General features: G+C 39.8%; 1 protein-coding gene across 1 annotated transcript in view; it reads right to left on the bottom strand.

The window, feature by feature from the left end:
• LOC123252772 (solute carrier family 22 member 11-like) overlaps window positions 1-15,215 on the bottom strand; it is a 43,272-nt gene that overhangs the window by 13,664 nt on the left and 14,393 nt on the right. The window contains exon 5 of the mRNA XM_044682017.1: window positions 13,592-13,594. Within this exon, the coding sequence (XP_044537952.1) occupies window positions 13,592-13,594 (3 nt within the window). The remainder of the gene's footprint in view (window positions 1-13,591; window positions 13,595-15,215) is intronic.

The following is a 15,215-nucleotide window of genomic DNA, read 5'->3' as shown; positions in this document are numbered from 1 at the left end:
TTTGGTAGAGACTATTAATCCCAATATGAGTTCCAGATTAACTTGGGCTGGGTTAGCTCCCAGAATCTACCCACCTGAAGGAGTACAGATAGTGGGCCTGGAAGAGCTGCAACATTGCTGGAGTGTGTCAGGATCTGCTGTGAGGATACCTACTTCAGTCTTGTTATTCTTTGGGCCCTGTCTTGCTTTAGTTCTCAGCTCAGTGTAGATAAGTCCCTCCCCTGACCCTGTGGTTTGCCCATAGTCTGGAAGTATAGAAACCCCTATTCCCATCCTTTAGACCATAGTTCCCTTAATTAAATTTGTTACAAACCCTCTTGTTATTTGCTTGCTGGTTTTCACAGACCCCCTGTCTAGGAGAAGCAGGGTGGCAGTTGGGGCCTAACTGTCACTTCTGTCTATAGTCTTTTCCCTTAACAGCAAAATCCAGTTTCCCTACATTTTTAAGTTTCCACCTATTGTCCATTCCTGTCTCCTACTCACCCTTCTGAACCCACATATAATATTTAAGTTAACTCCCCTGATTTTCCCCATAAGACCTGATTGTCTACTAGTTATAGATATTAGGTTGATAGGGTCTCCAATCCCCAATCCTAGTCCTGTTTATCCTTTTCCTGATTATAGATTATAGATAAAGAGAGTTTAACAAGTACCTTCCTAAGTGGTCTTTATATCACGACCCTTGGGGAGGGAGTCAATGCAGTCAGATACCATACATGATCCAAGGTAAATCAAAGCCCTATATTAATCTATCCAACCCCAGGTTGGACCTGAAAAGGTTACACATCCATTTAACCTCTTGAGGGTCCTCCCTGGGCAACTGTTAGAGGAAAGGGGAAATTATAATAACTATCAAGGGTGATCAGAGTGGGTGTTCCTCCATCATCTGCAGCTAGGGAGAATACAGATAGATACATTCACATCACTGTATATCTATATCTCCCTAGGCCCCTTTTTGTTTATAACAATTCCCAGAGAACCACAAAGTCAGCAGCTCCACAATTTGTGTTCCCAGGGAGCCAGGAAGCCTGTGGGATTCCCAGGGAAGAGTAAAAGGCCCACCATTAAATTTATGGCAGGACAGAGGCCTACACTGATAACATTGGAATGGATCTTATCCTGCCTAATTGCTAGAAGCAAAACCAATCTGTTTCTGTGAATTATTGCTTGTTTGCTTTTGTCGATCCTTATAATGAAATATACATGTATGATTTTGTTTAAATCCACCAGTCCCCAAAGGAAGATTTCCTGTCTCTCTGCACTTCTATAAAATCTGCACCTACCCTTTGTTCGGGGCAAATCTCATTATGAGGGAGCGCCCCTCTGGCTGGTAATAAACAGGTTTTCTACACACACACACACACACACACACACACACACACACACACACACACACAATCTTCTCTTTTCCATTTGAAATGTTCCCAGTTCTTTCAAGGGATCTTGAAGTAACATGAGCATGATGTCCTTTAACATCCTGGCTACTCTCCTCTGGGAGCTCATATAGGTCATATTTTAATATGTCATATTTCAAATAAGAAAACTGGGGCCAAGAAAAGTCACCAAAAAAGTCACCAAAAAAATTTGAACTTCTGGGTGTCTGTACATTATTGTATGAAGAGTGTCCTACTTCAAGAGATAGAGTGGAAATTCTATTCTATTTTAGATAATTCTATTCTAGAAAATTCTATTCTAGCTAGCCACATGGTGGTGTCAGCCTGACCACCCACATCATCACCTAAGATAGAGAGAGAGAACATTTCCTGGATCATTGTTTTTATTCCTCCTTTTGCAACCAGATCAAGTTCAGAATCATATCTGGGATCAAGCATGTAGGCCACAGTCCTATGACCCATGGTAAGTGATGAGAACTCATGCAGACTCCCGCAGATGCCTGTAGACTCACGAAGGTGCACCACAGAAGCACGCCAGCTGTGTTATCCAGAAGGGACTCACACAAAGGGTTGTTGTGAGTTTAAAATAAGATAACATTTCTCCAATGCTTTGCAAACCTTGTCATTTATAGACATCATCATCATCATCATCTTTTCCAAAAATATTAATTCACCACATTGGACAGATCCTTCAAGGAAGATTTATGGAAAGACATGGGCAAACAAAATACACAAGGTGAAATAGAATGTGACATTGGCTTTCAATATCCTTCAGTAGAGAGAGAATGCATGTTCCTGAGGTATTGAATCCAGGGAAGCATAACTACTTTAGAATTCCTTGAGATTGATTTCCAATATAATTGAAGAAAGTTTTGGTGACTTTTCTTAGCCCCAGTTTTCTTATTTGAAATATAACTTATATGAACTCCCAGAGGGGAGTAGTCAGGATGTTAAAAGATATCATGCTCATATCAAGATCCCTTGAAGGTACTGGGAACATTTCAAATGGAAAAGAGAAAATTCTGTGTGAATGTGTGTGTGTGTGTGTGTGTGTGTGTGTGGGAACATGAGAACTGTCTTCAAAGACTTGAAACAGTGCTTTTTGGAAGAGAGAAAAGAAATTACTCTTCATGGCTCCAGAGGCAGAAATAGGAACCATAGTTTAAGTTGCAGAGAAGTAAATTTGGGCTCCATGTAATGAAAAACCTCACAATAAATAGTGTTATCTGAAAGCAGAATGAACTGCCCAGAGTGATAATGGATTCCCTCTCACTAGAGTTTTCAAGCAGAAGTTGAATAACCCTTACTGGATTTCTGGTGATTGATTCCTTAGAGGCAGGTTGATTTAAATGGTCTCTGAGGGCTTTTCCAACTCTAGTGTTCTATAATTCTGTGAATCACAGATAGAAGACTTTTAGCCCTATCCTTTTCTACTATCTAGTTATTGTGTATAATGAACGAAATCCTCTGGAGGATGTATTTTTAGTTTTAAAATATTAATTTATTACTCTGCCACTCAAGAAAATATAATTAGCCAATGGACTTCCTCACAGTCTGAACAGAGGCCATGGAACCAGAACCAGGCAGCCAGGCTGAGAGAGAGAGAGAGAGAGAGAGAGAGAGAGAGAGAGAGAGAGAGAGAGCAGAGACTTAAGCATGAATACAATTAGCAGCTAGGCAGGAGAACTAGGCAAGAGAGAGAGGGTCAAAGTGAATAGCTAGGCAGCTAGGCAAGAGAACTGCATGGGTTCCCTAAAAGGCCTATTTCTTGACTAAAAAGCCTATATGTATAGGCTTTTGAGTATATATTCCTTCTGATATGATCTCTCAGTCCCTTTCAGGACATCTCTAATTGGAGAAGTAATAGGAAATTAACTCTGGCCTCAATCACAGGAAGAAGTGGGTCTTCAGGACACCAAGAGGTCCTCTTACTCCTGGGCCACATGGTTTCTAAAATACGTACACAGAATATGGTTCCCAACATGGCAGCTGCCTTGTTGATTCATCACCTAATCAAGTTCTTGTGTATAGATGATTAGGGAGCAGATCTCCATCCTACCCATAACAAAAGTTAGGCAAGAGATATGTCTTTATCCCTGTTGGACCTAATCCAGTTTCATAGTCTGAAGGAGAGATGGTTTTGTAGTTTTAAAATCAAACTCTTCTTGGGGGCCAAAAGGGAAACCATTTCTCAAAAAATATCCCAATTTAATGTTAATTTTCTACATGAATCTGCCTAAGGGAATCTTTTGAAAGGTTCTGTGAGAAAGGAATTCCAATGACAATTGATTTATATACCCCATAATTCAGCCATGTATCCCAGGGTGATTTTGGTGTTGGTCAACACCTTCCTCAGGGGGGATGGTATAATTATCCTAAAATCTAAGGTTGGAAATATTTTGGAGAAATTTCAGGAAAAGAAACTTGCTAGCACCCTGAATTAATAAAGTGAGTCTTTTGAAGAAGATACAAAAAGGAAGTCTATGGAAACTACACACTGCATCAAAAGATCCAGAGTGCACTTTGGGATATAATGAACTGAACTGAAGGGGTTTGAACATATCATTTATTCTGAATGTAAACTCTTATGCCAAAGGGGAATGCCCTCTAATTGGCTTTTTGTCAATGCATCTATCATTCGTTGTTTTTGCTTTCTTTTTTTTTATTTCCCTTTTACTCCCAAACTGTTGTAATCTCCCCTTAGAAAGTACAATATTCTATACACCTCTAGTAAAAAAATCTTTAGAGGTATAAGCTGGTTATTTGAAATGATTCAGTGGGGAGACTAGGCAAGTTAATCTCCCCAAACCCTCAATTAGGGGGAGATTTCAACATGCTTGTCTCCTAATAGAATCACAGAGGGCATTGGGAGGAAGGAATTCGCCTCCCTTTGCTTTAATTTAATCAATCAGGGACCTGGAGTTCTTTTACCATTGAGATATGCAGGTATACACATGCCCACAGTGAAAGGAAGTTGAAACCAAGGAGACAAGAAATTGATCCCACAAGCACTGCCTCCCTGGGTTTCAACTAAAATTACATCTTCAGCAAGAAGCCTTCTTTGTTAGTTCTCCTTATTGGTAATACTTTCCTTCTGAGACGACTTCCCGTTTATCTTATCATTTTCTTGGATGTGCATAGTTTATCTGTGTCCAGGTCAAATTCATCTGTCTAAGAGAGAGTCCCATACAATATATCCCATCAGATTCCCAGGGAAGAGTATTAATTGAAATAAGGACTTTAATGTCTGGGAGTCACACACTGAGTCACACTTAAAAAGAAGATGGAAGCATCAGATCTTAAGTGTGGAAAGAGAATTTTGGACTCAGGGATCTTGCTACCATTGTGATAAAAGAAAGACTGTGGTGAAAAAGAAACTCTGGTTAACTTCTTGCCCCATGATGATAAGAGGAGGACATGGCTTCTTTTATGCTGTGTAATCCATTTCATGATAGAAACTTCAAGCTCGTCTTGACCCTGACCTTCCTGTGTAAACATCTTTAACTTTCCCTTTCTCACATGTATACCCTTATCTTCTCCTTTTGCTTTCTCTAAAATTCCATGGTACCCATGCTACTTATATAGTTCCCATTCCATATAAGATTGCTGAAGCTCTGTGACATTTTTTCCTATAAAGATGAGCCTGTGCTTTGAGCATAAAGAAAAACAGCAGAATAACTCTGTGTTGTTGATTTGGTTTTTGGCAGCCAATGATCAATGGATCCCCCACTAATTTTATCACAAGGGGAGCTATGGGCTAGAGGGGTGGCAGAGGAGAGGAATCTATTTCTGTTATTCACCAAGGAAATAACATTCCAGATCAGTGTGACCTTTAAAAAAAAAGCCAATAGAATCTTACTAGGGAAGGATTGGGGAAGCAGGAAGAACCTCTTACCTCAGTCACAATGGAAGAAGTGTACAAAATTTTCCATTTCCAGCTGGCCTAAATTTTGTGCTGTGATATTTGGGACTGCCACTGTGGCCAGAAGAATTGGTGATGACTCTCTAGGTTCCCACTGGAGTCCAAGGAATGGAAACCTTTAGTAGGGAAGTAAAATTAAGATCCTCTCTGACAAAGAGCAAAGCTGAAATATAGTCAAGCAAGTGAACCAAGCACTGGTGCTCAGGGACAAGGGCAATGAAATTTTCTAGCAGGAAAAGACTGCCTATAAGTATGAGAGGGGCAGCCAAGAAAAGGACCTGAAGGATCTGGAATCTTGCCTTCTCTCCAACTTCAGCCAGGAGATCTTCAAAGGCCATCACAGATAGGGTGCTAACCCCAAGAAGAGATTTTCTTCAGAGTGAAGAACGACAATTAGCAACAAAATAGTGTATTTCTTTAAACTGGTATGGACTTCTCTCCTCTTCCCTTTGATGGAGCAGTGTAGCCAGGTAGTGCTATTGGTTCTTTGTGGAGTTAATGATGCCAAAGTGCTTCAGAGCATTCATGAAAAAAAACCTAGCCCAGGATTTGTAATTACCTGGAAGGATACTTCAGCAAAGACTTCATTCATTTAAATATCCATTCTAGGAGAAGACCTACCCCCAGAAGATCCCTGATAGAGCTCCAACCTGCACACGATGTCCAAGGTCATGAGACGGAGACTTGTAAAATGAGCTGCAGGCACTTCCAGGAAAGAGAAACGCTTTCATCCTAAACCATCCTAAACCACAGAGTGACTAATACTAGTTTTCCTGGTTTCATACAACAAAGATGAATGAACAGAATACACTGGTTAAAAATCAGTTTCATACTGAAGAGGGGTGGCTAGGACAAGGCTGAGTCAGTTGAGAGCAAGGTAGAACGTAAAGAAGAATTAGTTGATTCATGGATTCAGGTTCTGTCATTATAGGCAATATAGTGGCATAGGCGTCAGGGTAAAGTGCGTTTGAGTCCTCCCCTCCCACTTCCCTAAGCATTACTGGCTGTGTGACTGTGAGAAAGCCAACTTAACTTCAAGATTCAGATTCTTCATTTCTTCAATGGGAGCGTTAGCATGTTTTTACATTAGCCTCACCTGGTTTTGGTAAAGGCCACAAACATGGTCAGTTTATTTATTTATTGATATTTATTTTATTTTATTTTTAATTAATTAATTAAGAAAATTTTTCCGTGGTTATATGATTCATGTTCTTTCCCTCCCCACCTCCCACCCCACTCCCACAGCCAACGAGCAATTCCACTGGGTTTTACATGTGTCATTGATCAAGACCTATTTCCATATTATTACTATTTGCATTAGGGTGATCTCTTAGAGTCTACATACCCAATCATATCCCTATCAACCCATGTGATGGTTCATGTGTTTTACTTCTGCATTTCTGCTCCCACAGTTCTTTCTCTGGATGTGGATACATTCTTTTTCATAAGTCCCTCAGAAATGTCCAGGATCATTGCATTGCTGCTAGTAGAGAAGTCCATTACATTTGATTGTGGCATGGCCAGTTTAACTAGCTCTCTCTGAGATTTCCACCAATGATCTCTTCAGGGATCTTCTCAGTCTGTATCCTCCTTAACCTCTCTGAAGAATGTGGAACACTCCTTCCTGTATACTTTTTTCTACCAAGTCTTTCTTGGCATATCTTGGTCCTGGTTTTCCTCTTATCTGTCTTGCCTCCCTTTCTCAGGCTCCTTTGTTCTCATCTATGTCCCTCTCTCTTTGTGTGGGATATAATCCAGCTCTTTCCCTGTCTGTCTCTGTCTATCTCTACCTGAATTTCTTTGTCAGGAAGCTAAGTGGGTCAGTGGATAGAATACTGGACCTGTAGTCAGGAAGACTTGAGTTCCAGGTAAGTTTCAGTTCCTTCTTACCCACATGCCTTTGGGCAAATCACTCAATCTCTATCTGACTCAGTTTCCTGACCTGCAAAATGGGTACAATAATAACACTTTCAAGATTGTTTCTAAGATCAAATGAGATTTTATCTGGAAAATTCTTCATAAGCCTTAAAACAGTATAAAAATGCTAGATATTATTATTATTATTATTATTATTATTATTGTTATTATTATTTCCCTGTCCCAGTATGCTTGTGCATGTCTATTCATGGCTTTCTCATTCTGATTTGTGGTCAGCACCTCATTTGTGATCCTGGCAATTTTTTTTCTCTTGCTTCCTGCCTTCATCAGCATAGGGGCTGGACATCCACCTTATAGGCTCTACTTGCCATGGCAGGATCATGGACCAGGTTATAGCAACATAGCCATCTCTCTGCTTGGCTTCACCTCCTGCCTTACTCTGACTGACCTTTACTGTAAAGAATTTTCTTTAAGCTCAAAAGTCATTTTGGGGAAATGCATGAATATCTATCTATGTGCAAACTCTTAACTCCCATCCATCCTTCACAGTGGTCTCAATGGGAGGGTTGGTCTATGCAAAGGACCTGGGCCAAGAAAGAAATCAAAAAATACAAGGATTTCCAGAAAGTGGCAAAATTTGTATTGAGCAATGCATAATGAAAATAGCAGGCTAGGTGAAAAATCATCAAACAAGAACAACAAAATAAACAACAATAACTCTGAAAGTCAATCAAGCACAGATTAATTCTCAAGGCTAATTTTGATCCTAAAGAACTTAATTCCAATTCCATGCTTTTTATACTGACTTAGAGGGTAAGGGAAACTGGGGACAGAACATCTCTGAGGTTGTCAAATATGGCCATTTTGTCAGTATTGCTGAACTATTTTACTTTATTATAAATGTTTTTGTCATATCAGGCACCAGGAAGGGCAGTTGTGGAAAGAGCTACCCATTCCTTGGACCTCCCTCAGCCTGGGTCTTCCTGTAGGACCAATGGTTTCTGCCTGGGATCACTTGAACTGACTGACTCTAGGACTTCTCATACAATCCGTGAACTTGGTTGCACCTCAGAAAGAAGTTGCCGAATCTTTATAGTTAGTTTAATACCTCATAATTGGATCCTTTGATACGATTTGATCCTGGTCCTTCAAAGACCAACTGTCCTACACTCAGGAGGTTGAGTTTCTCTCCTTAAATTAGGAATTCTCAATCTTCTCTCTTGTTTTCTCAATTTTTGTAAGAAAATACCCATACCTCCTTATACATGATTAGGCTTTAATGTTAGTAATAGTTTTCAGATAATCATAATTCTAAAGCAGTTAGTATAAGTCATGATTTTAGAAGGCTTTTTCATTTATATTTTAGTAAAGTTTTAAAACTGCTTTAATTTAGGCCTTAGAGTCAGCCTCATTCTTCTCTCAGCTGATGTATCATGCACCTAGCTTATATTACTTGTGACTGGGTATACGTCACTGGCTTTGAATTGAGTTTCATAACCAGATATGATGTTCTCCATCACCACCCATCCTTCTCTGGAGTAGGCCCAGAGAACATCCTTCTCCCCCGCCCCTCCCCATAACCATCAAGTGACTCTTAAGTCATGGTCAGAAGATCTCTTTCATCAAATAAGGGTTCTTTTCTAGTTGAACTAACCAATGAACAATGTTGCTGGGTATCTTCATCCTTGGAAGGGTATGACTATTCTTATATTTTTCTTTGTATTTGTATGGAAAACTTGACTGTTACTTTAAGGTTCTAAAAGAAAATCTCTTCCAGTGTGCTGCGTCTTCTGATATCAAGAAGGAGTTTGGCATTGTTGGAGGATTTGGCCCTCTCCCAATCAACCTAAATAATTACCTGGCTTGGAGAATTTGACTCTATTGATCTAAATTGACTATTCTTAAGAAAAATTTGCTGCACGTTAGGGCATTTGTGTGTAAACCTTTGAAACCATGGATTTTACTACTAGTTCTTTCCTTACATTTGTCTCCTGTGACATGATGAGGGCCTCAATTACTAGTCTTCTTCATTTTAACTGCTTGTTATGTTATCTAGCTAGGGGGATATTTGTAGGTAGTTTCCTCCTTCCTCGTCTCTTTTACTTTAAAGCCTTTTGGATAGACATACAAAATAGATTCTCAGAATTCCTTCTTTGTTTTCAGTCAGTCATTCAGTCAATACGCATTTTTTAAAGGGACTACTAAGTGCTAAGTACTGGAAATACTAAAATAACCAAAAGACAGTCTGCCTTCACAAGTTCACAATCTAATGAGAGAGACCATGACCACACAAAGATGTACATACAAGCTGTGTACAACATCATTAATGGGAAATAATTAAGGGAGGAAATGCACTAGAACCAGCAGAGATTGTACTTCAACCCTGGTCAAGTATCTGTCATCTATATCTTTTTAGCCATGTTTTGGAAGTCCAAATGCCTTTCTCAGACACCCCCTTCTTAGCTAATTATTCATTTCCTAAATCAATATCAACCTTCTGCCTTCCTTGCCTTTGCAAAACTGATAGATGAGGGGAAGTTTCTGATCAAATTGGGGTTTTCCTAACCCACCTAATAAATCTGGTTTGAAAGAGTCTCCTAAATAGCTTGATAACATCAAAGCATGAAGGTCACTACCAGTCACTAGTCAAGTCGAATAAGTTGCTTACGCGATAGGATATGGAATTAAACATTAGATGAAAGAAACAGCTGGGGCCCAGGAAGTGTTGAATGACTAGCTGAGAGGATCAAGTTTATCTCTTGTAGTTTAGATAAAAAGCCAGTTAGTGCCTCTATGAGATGGTCACCATGACAGTGAGCTCAGGGATCTGTTCCACCCTTCCGACTCTTCCAGCGCCAGTGGCAACTTGGATGCAGCCAAAATGTATGACTCTCAGAAGAATTTGGGAATGTTGTTTCCTGTCCCCAACTTTTAATAGAGACAGTTGAGAAGACAGTGCTTGGCACCAGGAACTGGGCATCAGGAACCAGTGAATGGAAACCTCTGGGCTCTACTGAGCAAGCCATTAGACAATTAAATTCAGGAATATCATCAGATTCAACTGGAGCCCATCTTTGCCAATGCTGTTGCCAAGTCTCTACTGGGATCTTCCTGACCCTTGTGGCCTTTGTTAAATTCTTTGGTCTTTCTGGTGAGCTGAGAAGATTTCAGCTGCTCTTCCTGATTATTGGTCATTAGCAACAACCTCTTGGGAAACTTCACTGCTATAAGTTTTGTGTGGTAATATATGTATAACCCAGATCAAATTCCTTGTTGACTCCAGGAGGGGGGAGGGAAGAAAGGAGGGAGAACACGAATCATACAACTTTGGAAAACTTATGGTGAAATTTGTTTTTTAAATAAAGATAAAAACAAAACAATAAAAAAAAATACTTCACTGGCTGCCAGGCTGAGGGATGGAACGTATTGAAAATTATACTATCTTCCTTGAGTGACCTAAAATCTCTATCCCAATTCTTTTCCAGTAGAAATGTGACTTATGTGACTCAGTCTCCTGAAGCAGATTTCTTAGGCTGTGTCACTGGTAAGAGTTCTCATGGGGGCAAGATCTCAAACTGGGAGGAGGCAGAGGAGTAATCCCCAAGAGCACTCCATGGAATCTAGAATCTTAGTTTAGAAGGCTTAAGAACATTGAATAGAGAAAGGAAGCATTCTCCAGGTCCTCCTTAGCTGTTGGGAACAGAGTTAAAGGAACTTGGCCAAGCCCAGAAAGCAGTATGTCATGGTGGAAAGAGCCCTTGAACTTGGTCATGGGCTCTCTTCCTCTGTATGCACTTGGCCAAGTCACTTTGGGCTTAGCCTAAGTTTTCCCCATAGTCTATGAAGTTTATTCCAATTCTAGGCCTGTGTACCCATCTGTGAATTGCCTATCCCTAGCTCCATAGACACAACCTTTACCCAACCCACCTGATACATATGCTCCTATGGCTTAACACCGCCCAGTGGGAAGAGTGGGCATAAACTTAAAGTACAATAGTAGTGTATAAGGAACACATGGCCTCTTGCCCCTTACAACTCTTCAGTTGAGCACAACAACTGAAAACCTATGAAAAGGGAAAAATACACAAAATCTGATGATCTGAAAATTAACAAATGAGACAATGTTTGAAAAGTACTTAGAACAATTCCTGACATCTAATTAAATTAATTAAATTAAATTAAATTCTTCCTCTTTTCAACCCATCTGATTCTCCTTTAAAGCTCCTCTGCCTTCTTTCTCATCCCTAGATGGCACCGCAGTGGGAAAGAGGTGGCAGTCTTTAATCAAGGACTCTTAATTTAATTTGGCATTGTGTGACTTTCTTTTTCTCATCACATCCTGGCATCTATAAGGAATTTGAGAGTCAGTCACACTTCCAGAACTAGCTTTGAAAGAAACTGCACAAAACTCCAAATCTTGGGACAGAATCCCCTTCCTGGGAGTGGATCCCAACTTTAACATAAGTTAGAAGTCAAGAAATGGGCTGGAAAAATAAAGAAACAATGAAAAAAGAAAATGGTAAATAGAAAGTTATTAGAGTTCCAGGGTAGATTCTACTCAGAAGAAGACAACAAAGTCAAAGCTATTACATCCAAAGCCTCAAAAAAAAGTGAATTGGCTTTAAGTCCAAGAAGGGTTCCTGGAAGAGACTCAAGAGAAGCATAAAAGTGTAAACAGGAAAGAGAAATCATAAGGGATGCAATTAGATTCAACTATTTGCATTGCTATATGAGAAGATGATACTTGTAACCTCTATGAATTTTATCATTATTAGGGCAGTTGAAAAAGTGATGAACCCGATAGATCCTGCTCACACAGATAATTGTGGGGTCCCCAGGACAGGGTGGAGGACATGAGAAAATAGGTTTGAGATCAAGAGGGCCTTGAGAGCAGATGGCAAATCAAGGCAAAGTTTATTGATTACAGCTTCTATTTTATAGAGAGACTGATGCGGGCTGAGGGACTAGGTAAGCTTTTCACATACACAATGGAAGATAATGATTTACAAGTTTGGTACAATGGATTTGGTTTACCTCATTTAATCTAGACAGAGTTTTCTATAGGCTAATAAATCAATATGTTAACATGTAACTATCTAACCTAGATTCCCAGAGAATGCATAGATCAGTAGGTTTTGTAGGAACATTCAGTTATAGCAAAAGGGGAGGAGAAGCTTTAGGTGAGGCATGGGCTATGTGTCTGACTTTAGCTGAACTATGGCTTCCTCCAGAGCTTTTCTGGTAGGTGTCTTTAGGCTTTGTCTTCCATTCCTCCAGAGCTTTGCTCAATGGAGTTCTCAGGCTGTCCTCACAAAAAAATATAGAGGCAGGAGTATGAGTTGAATATGATGAGGTGATATCTAAAACTTTAAGAGGTGAGAAAGAGGAATATATTGGGAGAAGAGGGGAAGAATCTTAGATTATGAGAAATGATCTCACCTAAAGAGATGTAAAAAAATTTTCTTTATAATGGAGGGGAAATAGGGTGGGTGGGTAGGTCACTTGAACCTTAATCTCATCAGAATTGGCTAAAGGACAGAATTAAGTACATATTATTCTGGTGGGTATAGACATCTTGCCCTACAGGAAATTAAGAAGGGAAAGGGATAAGTAAATGGGTGGTGTGAGACTGATAGAAGTGAGGCCACATGGAAGGGGTGGTAGTCAGAAGCAAAACACTTTTGATACTCTTGACCTTTTATTCTTCCAGATGAATTTTGTTATGATTTTTTTCTAGCTCTATAAAATAAGTTTTTGGTAATTTGAGTGGCATGGCATTGAATAAGTAAAATAGTGTTGTTATTTTTATATGTTGTCTTGACTTATCCATAATCAATGAATAAATTTCCAAATATATAGATTGATCTTTATTTGCGTAAAGACAATTTTGTAATTGTATTGACATACATCAGCTTCCTATTACCTCCAAAACAACTATAAGATATTTGATTTGGTATTCAGAGCCCTTCTGAGTAGGTCCCTCCTACCTCTCCAGTTTTCTTATACTTCATTCATCAACATGTATTAATTGATCCAGTGACACTGACTGTTCTATGAACAAGACACTCCATATCACCAATCAGGGTAATTTATCTCTTTGTCTCCTGCACTTGAAAGGATCTCCTTTCTCATCTCTGCCTCATGATTTCTCTGGCTTCCTTTAAATCTCAACTAAGGTTTCATCTTCTGCAGGCAGCTTCCCCTCCCCCACTTAATTTTGGTGACATCTCTTATTTCCTATATGTAGCTCTGTTATATTTTTATTTGTACATTGTTGCTACCATTAGGTTGTGAGATCCTTGAAGTCAGTAATTGTCTTTTGACACTTTTTGTATCCCAAGTGGTTAGCACAGTGCCTGGAACACAATAGGCACTTGATAGATGTCTATTGACTTACTGCCTGAAAAGCAAAAAAAAAAAAAAAAAAAAAAAAAAAAAAAAAAAAAATTCCTGGGGCTGTGAAATCCTTCCTGAATGACAAAGTCACAGGTGGGATCTTGGAACTGCACAGCAGATTCCAAGGAGGATGTAAATCCCTCACTCAGATACCCCTGTGTGACTCTTCTCTAACACTCCTTATTATTGAAATTATTGTGATCAATATCCCTATTCAGGCCCAGGGACATACAAAAGAATAGTAAAGGTTATTACTAGAGCTTTTACAGGCCCCCTACAGACTCCTAGGAAATTCCCACCTTTACATGTATTAATACAGAAATTCCCCTAAAAATCACTTAATAACAAACCAGCAAGTAGTGAGTTAATGTTTAAGATTTTAAACTCCAACTAACTGTACCTGGATTTTCCATTCCCATACACAGAAACTTAATGTTATGGAAAAAAGGGGACACTAAAATTTGGAGGGTGCTCTGCTTCCCTTGCTGAGTGACAGAGGGGTAAAAGGTGATTGAGGTGATAGAAGAGGAATGAAAGGGAAGGCTGAGTTTAGGAAGGAATGGACAAGGTGGTATTAGGATGGTAAGGGTACAGGGTGAGGTGTTCAGGAGAGACAGCTAACACAGACTAGACACCCAAGCTAGAGACAGAGGATACTATAATAGGGTAATAGGCTGAGCCCTTCCAGGCAAGAAAGGTACTCCTACAGACACAAGGAATAGGGCCAGTCAGAAATGGTTTGATTCTGACTTGACGGCTTTCTTGTCAGTTTCTCAAGTCCTCAAAGGAGGAATCACAAGGCTCCTCCCTATCAATGAAACTGAAGGGATTCAGGAGGAAACGTTGGGCAGCTACTTCCTCCCAAGATGGATGCCTCCAGTTTCCCTCAGGAAATAAAGAGAATAAATCCTTCCTCTTCAACCCTTGCCTAATTCTTCAACACAATGATTCTCTAGAGGGTTTGATTAGGTAACCAAGGGTTTTATTAGTGTTTCAGAGATGGTCTGGAAGGAGAGAGGGGTTTGGGGTTTCTGAAAGCTGCTAGGGAGAAACTCAAGATAGAGGAGGGTCACAGGAATGAGTTAGACTGAGAGAAGGACCTGCTTCTCTCAGCCAGGGAATATTTGGCTGCTCTTAAAGTAGAGGGAATACTAAAGGGATGGTTTGAATTCAAGGATGTTCTACTTGCCTATTGGGAAAAACTAAACCTACAAAGTCTATTCACTAAAAACCCAAAAGCCACCCTGTCTCCCAGAGCCCAGGAAAACAGGTAGGGAAACAGGGAAATAATATGTAGAAGGTCAGGGAGAGGTCCAGAGAAATTAGCTAGGTTCAAATTATCCGGAGATAAAGCACAGGCCAAAGGCAAAACTGAAAGCCAAAGCAGAGCTCTAGTTGATCCTTCTGCTCTGTTCAAGGCTCAGGAACCAATTGACTTCCCTCAGAATTCTAAGGCTTCTAAGTGCCAGAAGTTTTCAGTTGGCCCCCTGCAAGAGCAAAAGCTTCTCTTGCATCTTTTGCATTACATTACGTAATGAGAAATCAGAAACAATAAGCCTACCCCCCAATCCCTGATTCTATCCAAATAAAATGGATATAAAAGGATAGATTTAAAAATATTATGG

This window comes from Gracilinanus agilis, chromosome 6 (genome assembly GCF_016433145.1).
Source record: "Gracilinanus agilis isolate LMUSP501 chromosome 6, AgileGrace, whole genome shotgun sequence".
Classification (NCBI taxonomy): Eukaryota; Metazoa; Chordata; class Mammalia; order Didelphimorphia; family Didelphidae; genus Gracilinanus; species Gracilinanus agilis.
This window is presented reverse-complemented; position numbering and strand designations above follow the sequence as displayed.